The 23,504-nt window shown below is 35.2% G+C and overlaps 1 protein-coding gene across 1 annotated transcript in view; it reads right to left on the bottom strand.

Annotated features, from left to right (window-relative positions):
• Positions 1-23,504, bottom strand: part of LOC140152429 (1-phosphatidylinositol 4,5-bisphosphate phosphodiesterase beta-1-like) — a 195,778-nt gene that overhangs the window by 64,610 nt on the left and 107,664 nt on the right. The window contains 5 exon segments of the mRNA XM_072174737.1: positions 3,419-3,568; positions 10,328-10,363; positions 13,533-13,760; positions 14,373-14,558; positions 23,059-23,112. Coding sequence (XP_072030838.1) covers positions 3,419-3,568; positions 10,328-10,363; positions 13,533-13,760; positions 14,373-14,558; positions 23,059-23,112 — 654 coding nt within the window.

The raw sequence follows: 23,504 nt of genomic DNA, 5'->3' as shown, positions 1-23,504 counted from the left end.
CTGCATTGAACCAGATCATGTTGATCACTTGCACCTGTATCTTTGAACAGACCAGTATTTTATTCAATCTATGCTTGCATACATACACAGGTGATGAGTGCAACCTGCTTGTAGTGCAGCGTGTTGTATTCAAAAAATTTTTTCACCTATTGCTATGGTAGTTAATCCGATATTACATCACTTCACCAGCATATAGAATGTACTGTGCAATATAGTAACAGCTCTGAGTTTATATTTTGTTCGGCTTATAATAGGCAAAGACTTAAAACATCAATTTGTATAGAATCATTAGAATAGTGTGTATGCAGTTGGGTTGAACACTGATACTAGTTGCACTTTACGTCATGCATGCCTGGTGCATGCTTACATGGATTCACACGATCATAAGTTTTGACCTTATAGATGCGCACAGTAAAAAAAACCTTGATAATTTGTGCCAATTATAAGCCAAACAAAACATAGTCCCACCACTTGAAAGTGCAATATGATTGGAATTCATGGTGGGATTATAACAATATCTCCAACCAATCCAATCCAAATGACAATGAATGTAAAAATGCATACCTGTCAACAATTGGGCTACTCCACACACTGTTATGAAAGACATGATCATAATTTCACACACACATACAAGGATGTATGGATTTCAACAGGAATAGTCCAATGAAACCATGTGCATGACTAAGTATTCTTTTTTTCAATTTCATCCATTGTTAAAAAATATGACAAAAAAACAACTTGGTCAACCTGGTTACAATGGGCAATTCCATTTAAAATCCACACTACCCCTGTGGAAGATTTTTGAAATATCTACCACAGAAGGAGTATGAATAAGGCCCGGCAAAAAACGAGATCTCGCTTTTCACGCCGCGAATCTCGCTATTAACCAATTATCTCGCTTTTTAAGAAAGTTCCCAAGCAGTATACTTACTATAAAAATGTTACTTTATGCCATAAAAGTTCACCGAATTCCACGAAATTAACTTCTCCATTGGGAAAAGTGTGCAGAATTCAACAGCATTGCAACCACATTGCAAGTGCAAAAGCCAATGCTTTACTTAATAAAAAATGACATTTCATTGCAAATGAGTTCAAGTTTAGGCCAAATATCATTATATTTATTGAATTACTGGAATATTTTGACTATAAAACATAATTGAAGGTCAAATTTTTGTCACTTTTTCTTCGACTCACGCCGGCATCGGCAGTTCTGTTTACATTGACCTAATCTGAACAATAGAGGGCAGGCAACATTTTTTTATTTATTTATTTTATTTTTTTGATTTTCGTATTTTCGTATTTTCTGGCGTTTTTAAAGCTTCTTGTGCCATTTTTCGGGGGAAAATCTCGCTTTTCTCGCTTTTTAAAATTTTGGATCTCGTTTTTTACTTCCAAAAATTGCGTTTTTTGCCGGGGCCTAAGTATGAATTTCAAATGGAATGAGCACATTTAGGCAGCTCCATTTGAATTCCATTAACACACTTGAGAAAGATTCAACCTGAATCTGCCACAGAGGGAGGATATGTTTCAAAAAGAGTTTGTTAATGTGCTAATTCCATTTGAAATCTGTACCCACTCTGTGGAAGATATTTCCAAAATCTTTGACAGGGGTAGTGTGAATTTTGAGTGGAATAGCTAAATTTACCAGTACAAATGCACACTGCAAGTTACACTATTTTTGCCCATAATCATTTGGTACAGAACACAAGACACTCAGCAGTTTTTGATTGAATTTGGCCTGTTAATTTGAACCATGGAAACTTGCCTCCCTTCCCCCAGATGACAAGTTGTTTGTAGGCTGAGATGGTACCCTGCACCATGTTGGAAACAAACCATGTTACCATGGTATATATCGTTGACAAATCCCACATGACTGTTGTTGAAGAGAAATTGTGCGATGAAGTTTTATTATAAAGTTCTACTGATTAACATCCTTTTACTCCAGCGACAAGGTTATTTCCAGCTAGAAAAAATAATAGTCGGATGACTAGTAGAGATGTTGCACAACTTAATACGCAAGATGGTTCCATGATGCTTCAATCAAACAGATGATGGAATATAAAATTGTAGATTGATGACATGTTTGATTTGTAATCATATCACTTGCAGAGCATATGGGTGGAGCTGATGTTATGAGCTGAGATGGAAGTAGAGAGAAATGTCTAACCCAAACTTCTGTTTCTTATTTACAACTATAAGCACCTATTATAAATGAACTCAACTTCAACTTCAAGTATTCCAAACCACTTGAATTAGCCAAAACCATCTCTACCACTCATTTTTACACTTCACTGACCAAGCCTTTGCATGATCACCAAGCCTTGTCTAATTTGAGGAAGAGACTGCACTAAATCTATATTGTCAAACAATAGTCCTTAATTTAACAATACATACTTGACTAAGCACCCTAAGAACAGTAAAAGAATGTATAACAATAAAAAGGACTTAAAAGCATCACTCTGACCAGTGATGCCAATGCCACACAACTGGGCTACTTGGTGATCACTTGCCGCTACTCAAAAATGTGCCGCTACTTGCCTGGAGTCAGGTCGCAGCAGTAATTTGACTTATTTTAATTTAAATTTAGCTAAATTCTAATGGTTTTAAGTCTCTGATGCTCCAAATTGCAATAACAATGGGTTTTGTGACCATATATTGATCGGTCAGTACTTCCATTAAGGACCGAAAGTTTTTTAAGTCGGGTGCTTTCCACCAGTTCTAGATTTGCATAAAACGGCTCAAATATCTGGTATTGGGCGCTTTTTTGAAGTGGGCTACTTGAGAGTCATGCACCGTGACCTGGTAAGCCAATTCGATGTGCCTTGCGACTGAAAAGTTTGCCTCTGACAAAATGAAAAAAAGGTTATGTATTTTTATCATTTGCTACAAAAGTACTGTATTACTATTAAAAAGCACACTGAAGTTTTTAATTTAAATGGCTGAATTTACTTGATAAAAATTGCAACTTTCTCAACTCTTAATAAATGCTTTATTGCCCACATGATAGGTCCTATACATATCTCGGATACATATGCTGACTTGTCAATGTACACTAAGTGACTTCAGGGGTGTGAGTGACCTCTATTGAAAAAAGAGGAATTTTGTTCAAAAAAGAGGAAAAGCACTGAAATATGCTCAAAATGGACTGAAAATGAAAGAAAAAGCTAACATTTTGCCTCAAAGAAATTTCCAAAAAAAGAGGAATTCAGCTTAAAAGGGGAAATTTCACACCTCTGTGACTTGTTGCCTCCACAATGAATACTGTAAATGAAAAAATGTATTAGTAATATTACTTTAATGAGCATAAGTAGTCTATTGCTGTGACACATGGTGATGAAACTGAACTGAAACTGAACTGATCATACCAATGTTAGACATCCCATTATGTTAGTGATCACTATGGTGATATCATAATTACCAGGTGATGTCTCTTCCACTACCGCTTGTAGTGGTTTAGATGCACTAGTTGGTTGTTGATCCTCTGATGCAGTTTTGGCATCAGATCCAATACGTGTGGCAGAGTTTGTTTCATGTATTTGTTGCAAGCGCTTACTGGATTTTCTGGAAGCTATATGGACACACAGACAGACAGACAGACAAACACAAGGGATACATGACAAACATGGGTTAGGCTCACTGCAAACTGACATAATGGGCTATTCTATTAGAAATCCATACACCCCTGAAAGACACAACCTTAATCTCCCATACAGGGGGTGTAGATTTCAAATGGAGTTCATTCATTCAGGTAACCCAATATGAAATTCACACTCCCTACGTGAAAGATTAAGTTCATGTCCCTGGGTTCATGTCTTCCACAGGGGGTGTATGAATTTTAACTGGAATAGCTCAACTGACAAACAGACAAACACACAACTTTGCTACATTGATTAAACACATTGCACACAATTGCTAAGCTGCAATATGGACATGACAAGCATCCATTTTGTTTACACATTTTACCCAATTTATTTTAACATTGGAAAAATGACTGCTGCTAGTGCATACCAATATATTGTGTTTAATGTGAAAAAATCTCAGCATTTCAGGAAAATCTACAAAATACTTCCACTGAAGTTACCAAATAAATATATTTTAATCCCAAAATGGAAAAAATGACTCTTGATATAGGCCTCAGCCAACACAAACATGGAGAGTAAAATCACCTCAAATGGCTCCAAGTAAGGGACACGGTTGAGTAACTCCACCACAATTTAGTGCGATTAGACTAAAATCAAACTTAAGAAGTGGATGCCTATGTTCATCAATGACATTGGACCAGTTATGAGTAAATTGAAGGAGATGAGTACACAAGGGCGTGCAGTCACCTGTCACACTCAACTGACCCATATTCTATAAGTTTGTAAAGTCTAACATTAAACATCTGAAACTGAGGTAAAAGCTAAAGAAGTAAATGGAATAAAATTAATACACTGTTAACTTCACACTTGTCTTTTGCAAAAGACTTCACTGAGCTCAGGGAGTTTACAACAAATTAAAGTATATTAGTATATTCTTATTATAATTACAGTGGAACATTATGATAATTAAAAACATGTGAAATAAAATATTGATCCCTGGTGTAAAATAATATATTTCTCCTGGAAGGTATTATGAATGAGATTTAACTGTGAGGAAGGTAAAATAAGTTTGTCATTCACACTTCTCACAAGACCATATGCATAGTTTATTTTTAATAATAATTTAAAAAAATTAAAAAAGTGGGTCATAAACACAATAAAAAAAAAGACATTGGTTTTACATCACATTTTACAAAAAATAATGTTTCCATTTCACACAATGTTATAATCAAGCCAGCAATGATTTACCTCAATCATGCAAATTGGGCTATTCCAGTTGAAATCCATACACACCCTATGGAAGACATCAGACTTGTAACCGAGACCACCTCATCCGAGTCAGAGCCAAGCCGGGTCCACTTGTATCCAAGTCTGAGCCATGTCCGAGTCCTTTTGTGTCATAGAGTCTGGACTTGATTCCAAGTCCAGGGTGCCAAGTCCGAGTCCGACAAAAAGTGGACTCAAGTCCAGTTATATCTTCCACAGCGGGGTACGGATTTCAACTGGAATAGCCCAACCACAGCCAATACTTAAGCTGTCAGTTGAAGCACTTAAAATGTGTAGGTTTACATTTTTCAGCAAAGTAACTTATTAGGGATCATGCTGCAGTTTATGGCTTGTAGCTTCATTTTCTTTTTGTCAATGAATTGAAAATGGGAGAAAATGGATTCCCTTGTTAAGATGAAACTATATTTTAACCATGTTATGCTGGTCCCATCCAAGAGACACAAGAATCAAGTACCTCTTGATTTGTTTCCCATGAAACCTGACAGACATAATTTTAATTGATTTCAGCCTTTGCCAAAACATGATGAGGTACACTGTTTTAATACCCATCCATGACAATTCAAAATGGTGGATTTCCCATGGTGCTATGCATGGGGCAAAATGGAGTCCATCCTCTCATCTTTTAATTCTTTGATTTTGGTTATGACACCATGATTACAGGGTTGCCACATGATGATTTACTGCCTTAGGCGAAGCGTCCATACAAATCCCTTTTGTGAAAAGGAAATCCCTTTTCGAATCCCTTTGGAGAAATCCCTTATATTTTTCGAGGAATCCTCAAAATTTGTGTTTGTTGATATGGGTATGGGTAGTGGCTGGAAGGCCTCGAATCCCTTAGCTTCACATCGAGTTCATGTTATACGACATAATAGCTACTTGAGATGGTCAGATACCCCAATTACAGCTATTGTTATGAAGTGGCTGTAAAACCAGCTCCCGGGGAGCAGTGCTATTGATCGTGACCACGAGGGCATATCTGTGTTTGCAATCGATAATGGGCTATTTTCAGTGCGTGTATGAAATAGTTAAACAAACTAACCAAAAATATGGAATTTTGCATGTTTTCATTATCATAATCGAAATCTACATGAAAAATAGCTACAAAAAGAGCCCAAACATGCTTATGTGTTGTAAATAATAGGCCTACATCAAATTAAATTTCCTGTTCTGTATTCTGATATGTTGTACCGAGCACACTGTGAAATGTAGTGCTACTTCTAATATTGATCGCTCAGTGGGAATTACGTTGCCAGTGGATATTTTCAAAAGTAACAAATTATATTTAAAATGTTTTTTTTTTATTTCCTCTATTTTATTCGCAATCTACGTTTAAAAGAGCCAAAAACAAGTCCAAACGTGTTTATTTGTAATAAATATTATTAACTAAAACAAACTAAAACAGTACCAACTGACCAGCAGCAGGATGGATCTTGAGATGGTCAGACACCCCAATTAGAGCTATTGTTATCAAGTGGATCCCGGGGAGCAGTGCTATTGATTGTGAATACGATGATGATTATTAACTAAAAACAAACTAAAACAGTACCAACTGACCAGCAGCGGGATGGATCTTGAGATTGTCAGACACCCCAATTAGAGCTATTGTTATCAAGTGGATCCCGGGGAGCAGTGCTATTGATTGTGACCACGATGATGATTGCGATCTATGTTCGCAGTCGACAATGGGTTATTTTCGGTGGGTGTATGAAATAGTTAAAACAAACTAACCAAAAATATGGAATTTTGTGCAAGATCATGCTATTTAATAGTCGAAAGGTTAAATGTTTACATTAATAAAAAAAAATTAATACGTACAGATTATTAATTTTTGGTCACTGGGTAAAAATTCGGAGTGAAACTTGTGGCAAAACAGTGATATCGATCTTCGTCATGCATTGTGATCTCTCAAGTGGCACTTGATGGTCGTAAATAATCATTTCCCGACATGAAAGAAAATCTCAAGTGGTCATAATTGGTTCGATAACGGATTTCTCGGTCGAATCCTCAAAGGTGGTGAGGATTCGTATCAAGTCGTACAGCAAAAACTTCTTCTCGAATCCGGTAGATTTTTTTTTATGTCTGTTACGCCAAAAGGATTTGACAAAGGGATTAGCCTTTCACAAAAGGGATTTGTTTGGCCGCTTCGCCTTAGTTATGCTATCAATGATGTAAATAAGAGAACACATATCCTACCATGTTTTAAAGACATTGTTTTGCCATGTACCTGGTTATCTTCTTTTTAATAATGCACTAACACAAGCTCTATGAAAATTATTATGTGCAAATCTTTTTAACAACATGCTTTCTAAGTTGGCAAATGCTGTTAAATTTTGATCTGTTTTGATTCCTTGAAATACAATCATTATTAATTTATAGTGCATCTATGGTTAATTTACATCTTTCAAAGTACACAATATTAAGCTGCTTAATACTTTTAGATATTGTATTATAATTTATATCAAATCAATACAAGAGCTGTTAATGACTAAGTACACTGATTTTATGGAATATCCTCAACCAAATTGGGCCATGCATTGTAGGTCTACATAAAGAACTCAAAATGTAGGTAGTGTATGGAGACTTTTTCTTTAATTCTCATCACTATTAAAAAATAACATCAGATATTCAAATGGTTTCTTGCTTTAGCATATCTCTCATGATACCTTCAGTCAATGGTCCAACTTGGCTGCTTGAGACCATGTCTCCCATACTCTGCATGCATTTGGAATGCCCTATCAGCACATGCAGCTTTAAACCAAGATTATCTGAGCTTCAAGCGCGATTGTATCAACATGTCAGCGTTATTAATGCCTAGATTAGCCTTGTGGCAACCCTGAGCAATGGGCTGTTCCAGTTGAAATCCATATACCCTCTATGGGAAACATGACTTAATCTCCCACACAGGGAGTGTAGATTTCAAATAGAACTACTCATTCAGGTAACCTCATTTGAAATTCACACTCCCTATGTGGGAGATGAAGGTTATGTCTTCCATAGGGGGTATATGGATTTCAAATGGAATAGCCCAACATGTGGAAGTGAATTGACTTGGTTGCTTTGAGGGAATGAAATGATGATGATAGTAATTCCTTGTTTTTTTACCTCCTCGTATGTGCTTAGGTGTGCCTTGCTCAGTGCCACCGGTGGACTCTGTACTTTCAACGGAAGACTGCGAGAGGCAACACTGCCAAGTCTTCGACCTGTGGGTTGTAGGTCAAAGGTCATAATAGATCATAGGTTAACACTGAGTCAATCCAACCTTGATAAAAATAATTATAATTGTATTTCTGAAGTTGCACAATTTAAATGGCATATAAGGGTTGTAATTAGTAAGCTTTCAGTGGGTTCGGAACTGTTTTGACAGTTCCAAACTTGTCCAACGACGAACCCACTAAAAATTTAATAAATGTGATGAACTCCCGTCATAAATGCCTATCCCTTGATTAACATTATTACACTCAAAGAACAATATGGAAGTTGATCCTATGCATTCATATCTGACATTAGAACTGGTGAAACAAAGACAAACTGCGCTATTCCAGTTGAAATCCACACACCCCATATGGAAGACATCATCTTAATCTCCCACACAGCGGGCATAGATTTCAAATGGAGTCACCAATTCAGGTAACTCTGTTTGAAATTCTAACTCCATTTGTGGAATATCAATGTCTTCTATAGGGGTGTATGGATTTCATCTGGAATAGCCCAATATTATTATTTTATCGTTCTTCCCCACAACATTAACAATTAGAAGTATTCTCCATCGATTGTCAAAATATATGTATTTATTCTTCCTCTTCCATAAGGAGCATATGTGATATGATCAAGCTACAGATCTTTTACTCTCATTATAATATTTATGTAAAATATGTAATATTGGCTATACATGGTACCATTACATCCAGATCGATCTGCATCCATATGATCTTGATCCATGTGACCCAGATCCATGTTACCCAAATCCATGTGACCCAGATCCATGTTATCCAGATTCATATGATCCAGATCTAGGTAATCCAGGTCCATATTTTCTGGAGCCATATGATCTAAATATATGTGAAGCTGCATGATAACAACATAGCCTAAGCCTTATGTAAATTGCTCATTTTTTTATACATGATAATGGAGCTATCTATATGGGACATCAATGTGGTATATCCTTCTACTTTCATCAAATTCCACCAACCCATAGAAATTTATATCAATTTGGATTTCAATAGATGTACATCATTGTACATCATATCCTATGTAGAAAGCCTTTATCAACAGATACCCTAGTCAAGACTCAACACCAAACATGACCAATGTAACAACATGATCGTGGCATATGATTTGAATCTGGACCAGGACATTGTCAACATCTTTATGCTCAAGAATTATACAGGGTAAAGAACGCTGACCCTTAATTGTTGCTCTAATGTTATGGTTCTATAGCAGTTGGTCCTTGTATGGTTCATGAGCTTGAAATATTGACAATATCACAAATAAGAAATCTCTATATAGAATGTACACACTGTGTGGTAAACATAGCTATGAAATATACTGCTGGACAGGCTTAATGAATACAAGTATTGGTCAGCTAATGCTGCATATTGCATGAAATCAACATTGAAATATCGAAGATAGCAATCACACATTTAAGCATTTGTTTAAATGATCCCTTATTAGCGTAAACTAAAACTGACTCTTTGAGCAACAGATGCATACATGTACCCACACAAACACCCCCATGTGTACACACTCATTCACTTGCAAATTGCTGTTGAAAAGTGACATTTTCAATGCTAGATACACATGAAATTTTTGAATACCATTTTCAATGCTAGACACACATGAAATTTTGGAACACCCTGTAATATACCACTACAATATTTGCCCCCTTCAAAAATTCAATGTCTGCACACTTATAGTCTATGAAGTTTGACACAAATTTGAGTTAGTGATTTTTTACATTATCTCTTCATACTTATGGAACAATTATTAGTATCCAGAAAACATGTAGCATCAATGGGCTATTCCAATTGAAATACATATACCCCCTGTGGAAAGCATGACCTTAATCTCCCGATACAGGGGTATAGATTTCAAATGGAGTCACCCATTTAGGTAGCCTCATTTGAGATTCACACTCCCTGTGTGGGAGATTAAGGTCATATCTTCCATATGGGTTTATGGATTTCAACTGGAATGGCCCAATGTTTGTTTCACACAAATAAAGACAACTTCTTAAAGTGATAGATCTGAATGAGTAATGAGACAAATATCTCGATGGGTTAATGATACCATTTTCACCTGAAATGTTATTAAGAACAAAACATTCACAATTCATATTAGTAAAAAGACACAATAAGATATGTTAATTTCAAAACAAGTGAAGAAAGTTATTTTTCCATGATATTCAAAGGAGTTGAAGAGGAAAATTGTTGAATTTGAGATTTGTGCAGAGGAATTATTACCTTCTGGTTTGTCAGGATTTGAATCCTTTTTTCCTCCTAAAAATACAAGCCATAATACAACATTTTGGTCAATATGATATTTCTACTTGAAGCAACCATTTAAATAGTGCGTCTTGTCTCAAATTGAGAGTAATGCCATGTTGGATTTTGCAGTAGCAATTTCATATTGTGCACACTAACCTAATCCCGCAGGGCCTATACACATGCGTAGAAGGGCAATTTAGCCCTAGTTGGCCACACAATCACATACACGCACTGATAGCATGCCTAGCACATCTCAACAGCTCTCAACTTGAGACAAGACACAGTTTAGACCCAAACACCTGCTGGAAGGATGGTTACTGAAAGCCCAACATGTATGATTACCAAAGATATTAGATAGACCCAAAGAGTCTGGATTCAGGATTGACAGATGTGGTAATCCACCATATTGGTTTGTCAAGCACGGATACCAAATTAGAGGACTTCTGGCATTTATCGGCAAAGCCTAAACTTGAACAATAATTTGCATCTTTAAAATTGACCATTGCAAATATTTGTGTGCATATTAGCACCACGCAATAGACATAAAACCCACACACTTCAAATCAAAGCTTACCAGGCAAATGGTGAAATAATCCAGAGGTACTCTATAATGCCCTCCATGAGCAACATAATGGAGTCAAGACTCTTCATCATGTCCAGTCACTTTGATCACTGCACACTTGGCTACTTCCATTGCGCCAAAACCAGAGTTGTAAAGAGTCATGACTTGTGACTTGAGGCAAAATGAAGTGACTGACTCAAGTGATATTCAGCTGATTCGACCCCATTGACTTTGTACAGTGATTCGACGTGACTTGACTTAAAAATCTGCCAAATGATGTGACTCTAGCCAATTTTTGGTGACTTCATACAACCCTAGCCGAAAGCCCCAAAGTTGTTGCAATGGCGACCCCTTGGCCTTTGAATGACAAAAATGCAGATTCCAAAGTTGCACTTACACCCATTCAGACCATTGACATTGTTGCTGTTTTTGTTACAGTACCTTGTCAAGCATAACCATTATCCACATTTTTTCAAGAATCTACATCTTCATAATTTAAAGGGTTAGTAGGGCAACAATTCTAATCATTGTATTCTCTCTAACTGATGCTCCTCTAATACATGCCCCCCCCCCCCCCCATTTTTTTAAATGAAAAAGTTACCAAAATGCAAAATGTCCTTACCATAGTATGTAAGCATGGTAAGTAAACTTAAAAATTGCATGGAACTAGTATTTCCAGATAATATTTGGGCACCGCCATGTTGTATTTTAAACTGGGAAGTCATATTTTGTAAGTTTTCAAATTGAAAATTCACTGCTAATAAACAACCCCACTCCCTTTCAAAATGTTATGCCCCCTTAGGCATTAATTAGAGAGAACACAGAATATATATTTTAAAATATTGATCATATACTTCATATATATTACTTTCCCATTGTTAATAATGCCTTTATTATCAACCAGTTTGATTAAATGTAGGTTCTGTGGGAAAATTACATAATGGGCTAGTCCAGTTGAAATCTATATACCCCTGTGGAAGACATGACCTTAATCTCCAACACATCTCAAATGGAGCCACCATTTATGTAACCCGATTTAAATTCACGCTCCCGTGTGGAAGATTAAGGTCATTTCTTCCAGGGTGTAATGTAATAGCCAAATGTAGGTTCTGTGGGGAAGAAGCAACAAGGAAGAATAATTGGTAATTGTAATTTGTATTACAACATGTGTAGTTGTGCAATGCGATAATACACATCATAGTTGTGCAGAAAAGTGTTAGTAGAATAAAAATATAATGATAAAATAATAATACAATTATCCTTTATATTTTCCCTGTAAACATAAAAAATTTGTTAGTTTGCAACCACCACTGTTTTCGCAATGATTTAAAGATAATTTTTAAAAGTCCGATGTCAAAAAATAATATTCTGATTACAATAAAGGGAAAAACAGCACACTTTAGGGCACTTAAGCCTGCAATAACATATTGCCAGATAGTAATTATTTGGGAAAGCAAGTACAGGATTGATAAATTACCAAGCTTATTTAACAGCTTTGTTTTACTGTGTTATAATACTCACAATTACCAAACAAAAAACACTAATAACTATCTGTAACTTAACTAATAATAACAAAGCAATTGCGGAACCACTGATCGAATTTTATGGAACTCATTGCAGAAATCTTTACTTCTGTGAAACATTTCTGAAATGTGCACAAAAACATGTTAAACTGCCGAGTATTATAGGTTTGTTTATTTCTTGTGTGGTAAATTTTTTTAAATTTAGGGGTACAGCTACCTCTGGCCCTATTGGCCTTTCGGCCATTTCCTCCATGATTTGTTTAAATTATGGAAATAAAAACTGCAATGGGAACCACATTGAAATTGTAGAGCAGTTAAGAGAAATTTCAATATATTGCCAAGTGTGCAAACTGTTTTTCCCTTTACTGTTGCTTATAGCAGCTGTTACTAAACATATTACACCTGTATATATATATATATATATATATATAAATGAAAACAATAAAACAAAAGCATATAGAAATATATACATCCCTGTTAAAGAAAATAAATTGTTGTTATAGAAAATATTAATAACAGCTTCCAATAATTAACCACCCAGTTTATAGCATTAATCCAGCAGCATCAGGGTGATAATTCAAAGAGAACCATCAATATACCCATGTTTATTGCAAAAAGCTCAATGTATTTTGTTTTGCTAACAGACCTTTTTCCAATTACATCACCATAAATATATGCCAATATTATAATATTTTGCAGTAAACCTTTGACGAGCCCGTACTACCATGATGTTGCAAAGTCGGCGCTAACAACGATTACTGAGCCAAAGTTCATTCATAAATTTCCCTCCACTCAGCAAAAGCAAATCGCCTCAGCAGCCAATCAGAGAAGTGCTTTGCAACGTAGTTGACAGCGATATACACTTAAAATACGCTCTCGTCAAAGGTTTACTGCAAAATATTATAATCACTATTTGGACGATGACATGCGTATGCACGTGTTAATCTAAATTAATTTGGTTGGTAATCCCTTGGAAATAGGTCTGTTAAGAACCAAGTGATTACCTTAAAGTCAGCGTCAGCCTACTTTGTAACTTTACAAAGCTGTCCCTATGTGAGTAAGCCAATAACCAACACCCTGCCCGACTCAAATTTACCCGATTTTCTTTTCTCCAGTGTATCCCCACCATCCTTAGACTTCCTTTTCATGTCAAAAGTGATCTCTCCATTCATATTAGCATCTGTTGACCGGCGCCTAGTGTTGCTAGCTTTAGCAGCAGCGGCTCTCAGCTCATTGGCAAAGCCTGCTCCTGAGTGAGTAGCACTAAGAAGCATACCCGGGGCAGCCTTTTTACCTTCCACTGTAAGTTCTGGAACTTTGTTTACTGGAAAGTAATATAATATGATTAGTACAAGAGTAATTTATTTGCAGTCCTGAAATAAAATTTGAAAGAGAACTTGTATGTACATGTATGAAATGCAAGCATTAATCAGGCCACTACATACTATTCTATAGCAAAGGAAACAATAGCCTATTCTATATCCACAATCCCCCTGTGGAATATTTTGGAAATATTTTCCACAGGGAGAATATGAATTTCAAATGAAATAAATACATCAGGCTGCTCCATTTCAATGCCATATACCTTCTGAGAGAGATTCAACCTGAATCTTCCACAGAGGGAGAGTGTCAAATAGATTTGGTTAATGTGCTAATTCCATTTCATATTCAAACATTCATACTCCCCCTGATATTTCCCCAAACCTTCCACAAAGGGGAGTATGGATTTTAAATCAAATAGCCCAGTTACATGTTGTGGTTATATATTTCAAGATGTGTAGAAAAACACCTACAAATAATGTAAATTATAAAGGAGAAATAATGCTTCAGTATGTACAATATTATGTAAACTATGATGCAGAGATCCTGTTTCTTGCTTTTCCTCTAATCATAAAATTGAAATTCTGTGCATTGCCAATTCCAAGTTATATCATACCTTTGTGATGTCCAGCTTTAAGGCTCCCTCTTGGGCTCGGCCTTGGACTGCCTCTGGGACTTGGTTTTGGACTGCCTCTGGGACTTGGTTTTGGACTGCTTTTTGGGCTCGGTTTTGGGCTGCTACTTGGACTTATGTCAGCAATGGCCAGTTTACCACCAACCAAGAAAAGGCCACCAGTCACACCTACCAAGGAAAGTATGATTGACCTTCTCCAAATTATTCACTAAAGATAATAGCACTATGTGTGCTACAGTTGTGAAACCTTTACCACAAAGTGCTCAAAAGACACCACCAAAATTGTCCTGTTTACACCAACCATGCAATCACCAAATAAAAGCAAAGCACAATTGACCCAATTCTCCAATATTAATCTCAAAATAGCACTATATGTGTGCTATATTTGATCAAGCTGCACCGACAGTATAAGTGTATGATGTCCATACCAATAAGATTGCTTTAGTACAACACAATTGGCCAGTTTACCACCAACCATGGAAAGGTTACCAGATGCACCTGCCAAGGAAAGCACAATTGACCTGATACCTAAACCCAAATATTAATATCATAATAGCACTACGTGTGCTAAATTTTTACACGCTAAACCAACAGTGTAAGTGTTCAATACCCATACCAATAAGATTGCTTTAGCACAACACAATTGGCCAGTTTACCACCAATCATGAAAAGGTACAGGATGCACTACCAAGCAAAGCACAATTGACCTGATTCTTCAAATTATTCACTTAAAACTAAATATTAATCTCATAAAAGCATTATATGTGTGCTATATTTGATCAAGCTATCCCAATAATGTAAGTGCCCATACCAATAAGATATACAGAAATGTACATACTGCTTTAGTACACCAAGAATAACATAATACAGATTTGCTGCAAGCAATATTTGTTGGCAAGTAATAATTCAATGTGTTTATCTGAAATCTTCTGCAATTTTGCAGATTTAATTGTTTAACCTAAAGGGAAATCACTGCACAGCAACAACTTAAACCGAATTGCCAAATGACAAAGTCTCAGTTCATTTAAATCAACAACAAAAATGGACGAGACATGCTCAAATGACCATTTAGCCAAGAAACCGCATTTAGTCAAGTTGGATCCATCACCCTTCCCTATGTTAGGGAGTCTTGAAAGGACTTCACAGAATTCTGTGCAAATGCGGTATCTTGGTACATTTGAAACCAAGAAATACTCTTTGGCAATTCCTGGTGTCACCAAAGGACAAAATCAACAAGAATGAGAAGTGCCATTCTGTGTATAACATCCACTGCCAGAACTGCAATGCCGCTAATATTGGCGAAACCAGACACCCCCTAGGAATCAGAGCTTCAGAACATAGGAGGCATAGGAGAGAGCCCTGACCAGGAGCAGAACAAGCTAAGAACACTGTACAATCTATCCCTACTGCAAATGCCAAAATCTTGGATATGGACCCTTCATGGGTTGGCAGAGTCATCTGGGAAGCAGGCAAGCAGCACACATCAGACAAAGCAGGAGTAGTCTGAACAGGGACAGCAGCCAGTACCACCTACCAGCAGTTTACAACTCGCTATTAATACGTCATGCACCATCTGACGGTGCTGCGTCTCAATAGCCCATCCAACAACCCCCATGTGTGTAGTAGGGGCTGAAGAAAGTCTAGCGAATTGCAGACAGAATGCTACCAAAAGGTGAGCTATTTTAGCTGTTTTAAGAAACAAGATTTGTTCAATATGGATATTCTTCTTGCATAGCAACATTGTAACTCATTATGATCTATTGTAGAACAAGCATCACAGCCATTGTACTAATGCTTAGATGATTGACTGTGATTTACTTTCCATTTCCCGAATTTCAAGCTAATTAAATAGTTTGATGAAAGTGAGCCCACTTTTGTAAGCTTGGAAAGACAGCAGGGACCCTAATTCATGAACAGATAAAGAAATAGATTGCTAAGATTACAATTTGCCGAAGTGGTTACATAGCACCCTGTTCAAGCCATAATATGCGATTTGCTTCACAGCAACACCCTCAATTTTTCTTGAATTTCTACTTTTTGCATGATTGTAATGCCCAATGGTGTACTAAAATACCATGTGAAAGACTACGCCTGAAGTGCTTAAATTACAGTAAAATAAGTTTTTATATTAAATATGGAATCTATTCTTCATGCAAATCGCATATTATTGCTTTAACTGGATGAGACCACCATTTGGAATGATAGTACATGTGGTAGACATTGTGAGGCGATCATTTTGATAGTGACTCGAAAGTGGAGGATCTAGTTGACAAATTTATAATCAGATTACAGGTGAATATTATTTGTAAGTAACAGGTGCGGTTGAGCCAAGGTGGCCGTCAAGCTGACGGTAGATTCCACATCAGTAAAGTCTGAAGCTTTGTCTGAAAATGAGGACCAAAGTGTGCAAGAAACCACTCAATGCATCTGTCATTGTATAACTTTTTAAGAACAGTTTTTGTATAAAGGAAGTTGCATATAACACCGCATAGTTTGTTAATCATGTGCAAAGGAAAATTGGCCTTTATAATTAATGAGCAAGAAAAACATTCAATTGGTTATTCTAGTTGAAATCCATACACCCCTTATAGTCCACCCAATATAAGCAAAACAGGATGTAATAATGAAATTGATTGAAAGCTGTATGAAAAACATGTGTCTATATGCTATATTAGGGTATATTATGTAGGGAGGCCCATATAAGAATATGGTGATATTGTGAAAATGTGCTTTTTCAGGTGGTTATAATTTTTTAACGACTTGGATATGATGTCCCAATTTTCAATAAAGTGAAGCTTCACAATACACACTTCAAGGAAAAATTCATTCGAATGAGTGAAATTTTGTATTTAAGCCAGAATATTGGGTCAAAATCACTGTTTTTTGTGAATATTGGCTATAAAACATCTGAAGGTCAAGACAGGTTTTTGAAAGAAAACATTTTTGAACTTAAATTTGTCTCAAAAGTGTGTCATACAATGCCATTTAACGATAAAAAAAGAAAAAAATCCAAAATTTTCATATTTGGTGAAATTATGCCAATTTTATGATTTTTGATAAAAACAGTGGATTTCTAAAACATCCAATTTCAGAGGCCAAGACTTTTTACTGTTTGTATTATTTTTCACACTTTTTCTTATAAATTGGTAGTATACCATGCATATAAGAAATTCCAATCCAGACAACATTGATTCAAGACTTAAAAATGATAAAATTGGCTTAATTAAAGGCCTTTTATGACTGTTTTAAGCATAAAATGCATTTTTTCCCAAAAATCCCATTTCTAAAATGCATTTATCTCAAAGATGAAAGCAACTATGACCCTTATTTTTCCTACAGGAGCAGTTTCTAATAGATTCAACAAGACAAAAGAAAAAGATTTATCACAAATACACACAGTTAGCCGAAATTTAATGTAAAAATAGCACTTTTAATTAAAAATAATGATATTTCAGTTTTTACAGAGAAACAATGTACAACATTTGAATTAATCTATTACAGCAAAGATATGTAAACAGATCCTGTAATTATACTTTTCAGAGTTTTCATATTACTATTAATCAATATATATCAATTACAGGGTTCATTTATTTGGCAAAATGGTACAAAATTGAGGCTAAACATGACATTTTCCTCATTTTGCCCTATATTTCTGATTTTTACCCAAAAATGTGTTTTTTAAAATGTCGAAAACCATTGTTCATATATTTTTTTTAACACTTGATGTGATCATATCTACTCTTTCTGATGTTGTAAACATTATCAGTAGGAAAAATTTAAGCAAGGTGACCCTCAAATGCTGAAAATTATGGGCTAAAATCACTAATTATTACAAAAATGGCATTTTTACCCAAACATTTTTTGCAATGGCTGTATATAATTGTTCCAATTTCATTTGAGCTTTAATTTTTACCATATGTATTCACTATAGTATATAACATATAATCATTAACAAATTAAAACCATATTTTCCCATTAAATGTGAGTATTTAATGGTCAAAAATGCACTTTTCCTTAAAATTGCATTTTTACCCAAAATGTGATTTTTTGCAATGGCTTTTATAATTGTTCCAATTTCATTTGAGCTTTAATTTTTACCATATGTATTCACTATAGTATATAACATATAATCATTAACAAATTAAAACCATAATTTCCCATTAAATGTGAGTATTTAATGGTCAAAATGCACTTTTCCTTAAAAATTGCATTTTTACCCAAAATGTGATTTTTGCAATGGCTTTTATAATTGTTCCAATTTCATTTGAGCTTTAATTTTTACCATATGTATTCACTATAGTATATAACATATAATCATTAACAAATTAAAACCATAATTTCCCATTAAATGTGAGTATTTAATGGTCAAAAATGCACTTTTCCTAAAAATTGCATTTTTACCCAAAAATGTGATTTTTTGCAATGGCTTTTATAATTGTTCCAATTTCATTTGAGCATTAATTTTTACCATATGTATTCACTATAGTATATAAAATATAATAATTAACAAATTAAAACCACAATTTCCCATTAAATGTGAATATTTAATGGTCAAAAATTTGCACTTTTCCTTAAAAAATTGTATTTTTACCCAAAAATGCAATTTTTTTTGCAACGGCTTTATGTAATTGTTCCAATTTCATTTAAGCTTAATTTAAGCAATTTTGCCCAAATGTTTAGGCGATGAAAAAAAAACCTGTTCTACGGGGGGACGGACCTTTCAAGTAGGGTCGCTTGGTCTGGCTGTTTTTTGTTACAAAATCTGGGTCGGCATTCATTTATACAGGAAAAATTTGTTTCCCAATTCTTGTAAAATCTGGGTCGGTCGGGCCTGTAGAACAGGGTTTTCTTTTTTTGTCTTTGTCACTGGAAGAAGAACATGCCGGGATCAATTCCATCATGAATATCTAATAACGGATTTGCAACAATCAATTCTTGAAGGAGCTCCAGCAAAAGAGATTTTAGTTTTCAAGTGCCTTGGCTTGGTTTGTGCCGTTCCGTTTAGCCCATGCGTTGTAATTTTTTACCAATCGACGATACCGAGTCATTGCAATGGAGATGATCAGGAGATCTTCAACTGTAGCTGTCGTAGGGTCCTCCCACTTGAGTTTGCCAATTGAAACAGTTGGAGCCACTGTATAACTCTGCACTGGTGGAATCATCGTGAGCTGACGTGTAGGTTTCTGATGACAAGTTCAATTCAAGGAAGTCACAACGAAGGAGAGGCACTGTTGTACATGTTTCAACGTTGTCAAGAGAAAATTTGCTGTTGATTAAAATGATAATAAAAAACAAAATAAGTAAAGTAAAACATCTACAAAATATGATAGCCATCTTTACCATTAGGCCTAAAAAAATTGTTTGATTGGCGTAACCTGACCGATCCTAAAAATAGGCCCGACCCTAGACTTTAAAAAAAAATTTTACAAAGAAATAATACAAAAAACGTTCCAAGGCCTTTATCATTCATGAATTTATAGCTTAAAACGCATGTGTAAAAAAATAATATAGAAAAAAATTGCCAACCTACCTACCCTGATTTTCTTTTATGTTACGCCAATCAAACAATTTTTTTAGGCCTTAATAAAAAGAAAATGAGAAGAAAAAAAAACAGAACCTGAGTGAGTGTACGATCTAAATAAAATCAGATGTACATGTAGGCCTTAAGGAAAATAGGACAACATTAAAATAAATATTAATTTTATTTAATCATCTTACCAACGATTTTTTCAAAGCATTTTATACAAAGTAAAAAAAAGAGCAGATTTGAAAATGTTTGAAAGAAGTACAGGATAAAGCCAAAAAAAAAGGTTTGTCTCAAAGCTCGCGCACGCGTTTGTAAAATCGCGTGATTTGGAAAAAAAGAAATGCGGAAATTTTTTTTATTAAAAAAATTTTTTATAGTTTTTTCCAGAAAAATTCGGCGAAAAATCAGATTTCTTTCCTCAAAATACCATAAAAATACCAAGTCGGCAACTAAAAAAAAAAATCGCATTTCGCATTTGTTTTCAAACAACTCGTGAGCTTTGAGACAAACCTTTTTTTTTTTTGGCCTAATAACTAGTCTTTATAAATAGGCCTACCTTAACAGCAGAAATTTAATTTTAACCTTAAGATTTTAATCCGACTTTGGTTTGATTAGAAAAAATTTTTGACTTGTTTAAAATCTAATCTCTGTTATTATCATATAAATTTAGGCGTATTTATCACATCAGTCTATTTTAAAAACATTTTCAAAACTTTCTTCTTTTTATTTTCTTTTTTTTTTTTTGACCAAAAAATATGACCAAACACATTTAAAAGGCAGTTTAAAATTAAAAAGTATCATAGTATGTGTTTCCATAACTTTATAAAGACATACAATGCACATTTAAATATTTGAATAATTATTCAGTAATAAAATGTTATGACCTGCAACCCCTGGCCCAACCACTTCCACACCCGTATTTACCACCCTCTGACCCAATCGTGTTATTGTACCATAATTTACTAAGCTAGGAGTCATTAATGATGTCACTGTATCTCCGTGACGTGTACCACGAATCAAAACAAACCCCCGTGCACTGTGGAAATTAACCATTGTTTACGGCGACTATACACAGGAAAATAAGGCTCTACTCAGCCGGTAAACCCCAGAATTTATGCTTTTTCTATGAATTATGTTTCATTTAAACGCTAAATATTATCATAATAAGTATCAGTATCAACTAAACTCAATATTTTGAATGGTAAATTTCACATTTAGAGTGTCGAAATCGGAAGAAATGAGATTGATCAGCTTACCCTGCCGTCTCGACGCAACCAAAGGCGACATGATGGATTCTTCGATTTCTCATGGAAAAATTTCTCTCCCATCCTGACTTCTAATGGCTGGCGCACAAACATTTCTACTGCTATCGTAGCGAAAATCCACAAGACATATCTAGAATATGTCAGCATTTGCATGGTATAACCTTCATATCGAAGGCACAATTGAAAACTGGAAAAATATTGAGATTTATTTTTCAATTTTTGATAACTTTTTTCCGGCGTGTTTCTCAGGCTGTAACTTCGGATCGGAGTGACCTACGACCTTCCAGGTTTTTGTGAATGAATTGGCGTCGCCATAATTTCTAGTACGCCAAATATGATTGGCCTAAATAATATAACTTTTTTGCGCCGACCAATAGAAAACGTGGTTATATTTGGGATTTTAACCAGGCATTAATTGACCGATACTTTGTGTGAGGAGCAACGGGGGAATTACGGGGAGATAATTGACCGCTCTAGTGGTCACACTGGTGCTGACAGAATTATTAGCAATGTTTATAATAATAATTAAAATACTTCCCGGCCATCAATGAAGCTAAAATTTGGCGAGTATACAGAAATAATATTTATTTACACAGAAAAAAAAAATTACAGCAATGTGATTTTTTGTTACGATTTTACGGCGATTCAAAACAGGCAAGTTTTTCAGTGAAAGATGCAGTGGTGAATGGGCCTCCCTATATTATGCTCCAAATATGGACAAAAGCGGCTATTTTGGATTTATGCAAATTAGCATGCTTTCCACCACTTCCTTTTTCCTACCTTTTTGATATGTTGTTCAGGAGGGTTTTTTGAGATAGTTACAGCAAAAATACCTTGTGTTGCAATTTTGTCTAGGTGAAGCCATTATTTTGCTTAGATTGGGTGGACTACTATGGAAGATATGACCTTAATCATCCACACAAGGAGTGTGAATTATAAATGGGGTTACCCCACCTGTGGGAAGTGTATGAATTGCCCATTTATCTCATGTCACACTGACATCAAGCAATAATTACCTCAACCTGATATTAAAAAAAAGCATTTTTCACAAATCAATTTTCTATGTGGCAGCTCAGTAATTTGCTGTGAAACTTCAATTCTGTGGTTTGTAGCTCACACTATCAGAAAGGCAATCAACTTCAGTAATCTCCAAACATGGATACAAAATGCCTCAAATGACAAAATAAAGGAAAATCTTTTACTGAAGCAAGCAAAAGGCTGACAAATCACATTGTTTAGAGGCTTGGCAAATTCAACAGCAAAAATGGTCATTAATGATTGCATTGTTATACAAACCGATGCTACAGATAAAATTAAGTAATTCTTGGCTAAGCTTGAACATGCGCAATGTGTTCATGTAGCGTATTAAGCGTGTACACAATGTAAGGTGCGTGTATGCTTTCTTATCTACCACGCCTATCTACGTGTATGTTTATCGCGGATCCACAAGCGTTCATAATGGTCGAGCTTGGTGAAGAATTACTTAATTTACCTGTAATCAGAGCAGTGTTTCAGTAAAGCTGTTTGATGACAGTACGTTTTAAAAACTCTTCTCTCAACTCAAAGAATAGATCCAATTTTAAAACATACTGCTCAAAAATGTGGCAACTATGATAATATGATTTATCCTTTATTTACTTGCTTCAATAAATAATCGTTCCAATCTAAAGATACACTACACAATATAAAGTGCTTAACATCAACAGTAAGCAGCTGAAACTACAGTAGCTTTGCCAGTAGAAGCTCTCATCTCTGTTCATCATGTAGGCAACCTAAAATATAGAGTAAGAATAGCTTTAGTGATGTCATGTTAGTAAGTGGCACCCATCACCGTGTGTGTGTAGTTGTGAGTTATCCACCACATAATGTGCCTTACCCTTGGAGGAGTCGGTTTGGTCATTATTTTTACTGTCACGCTTCTGTTTGGGGCCTGGAAGAGAAGTGATATGGTAATTTCACTAATTGATTCAATGTATGGTCCATCACATATAAAGTAAATATGACATGAAATAAATCAATGTGTGGCTCCTATTAGTACATGATTTGTTACTCAACTAAATCAATTTTGCATTGGTTATATTATGTTAACTAATAATATCTTATTCTTTTATTAGCACATGGGATTTAAAGCACATGAATTGCTGGACTATTCCATTATACATGGTTTTATAATTATCTAGTTCTAGCAAGAGAAAAATCATTTTCAAGATAAACAAAAGCCAAACAGATCACAATGGTTTCTATTCAATATATACCTTTCTCGAGTCAGTAATTTTATTGTATCTCTAATTCTATTACCTCCATGACCCATTATTCAAAATC

This window comes from Amphiura filiformis, chromosome 5, assembly GCF_039555335.1.
Source record: "Amphiura filiformis chromosome 5, Afil_fr2py, whole genome shotgun sequence".
Classification (NCBI taxonomy): domain Eukaryota; kingdom Metazoa; phylum Echinodermata; class Ophiuroidea; order Amphilepidida; family Amphiuridae; genus Amphiura; species Amphiura filiformis.
This window is presented reverse-complemented; position numbering and strand designations above follow the sequence as displayed.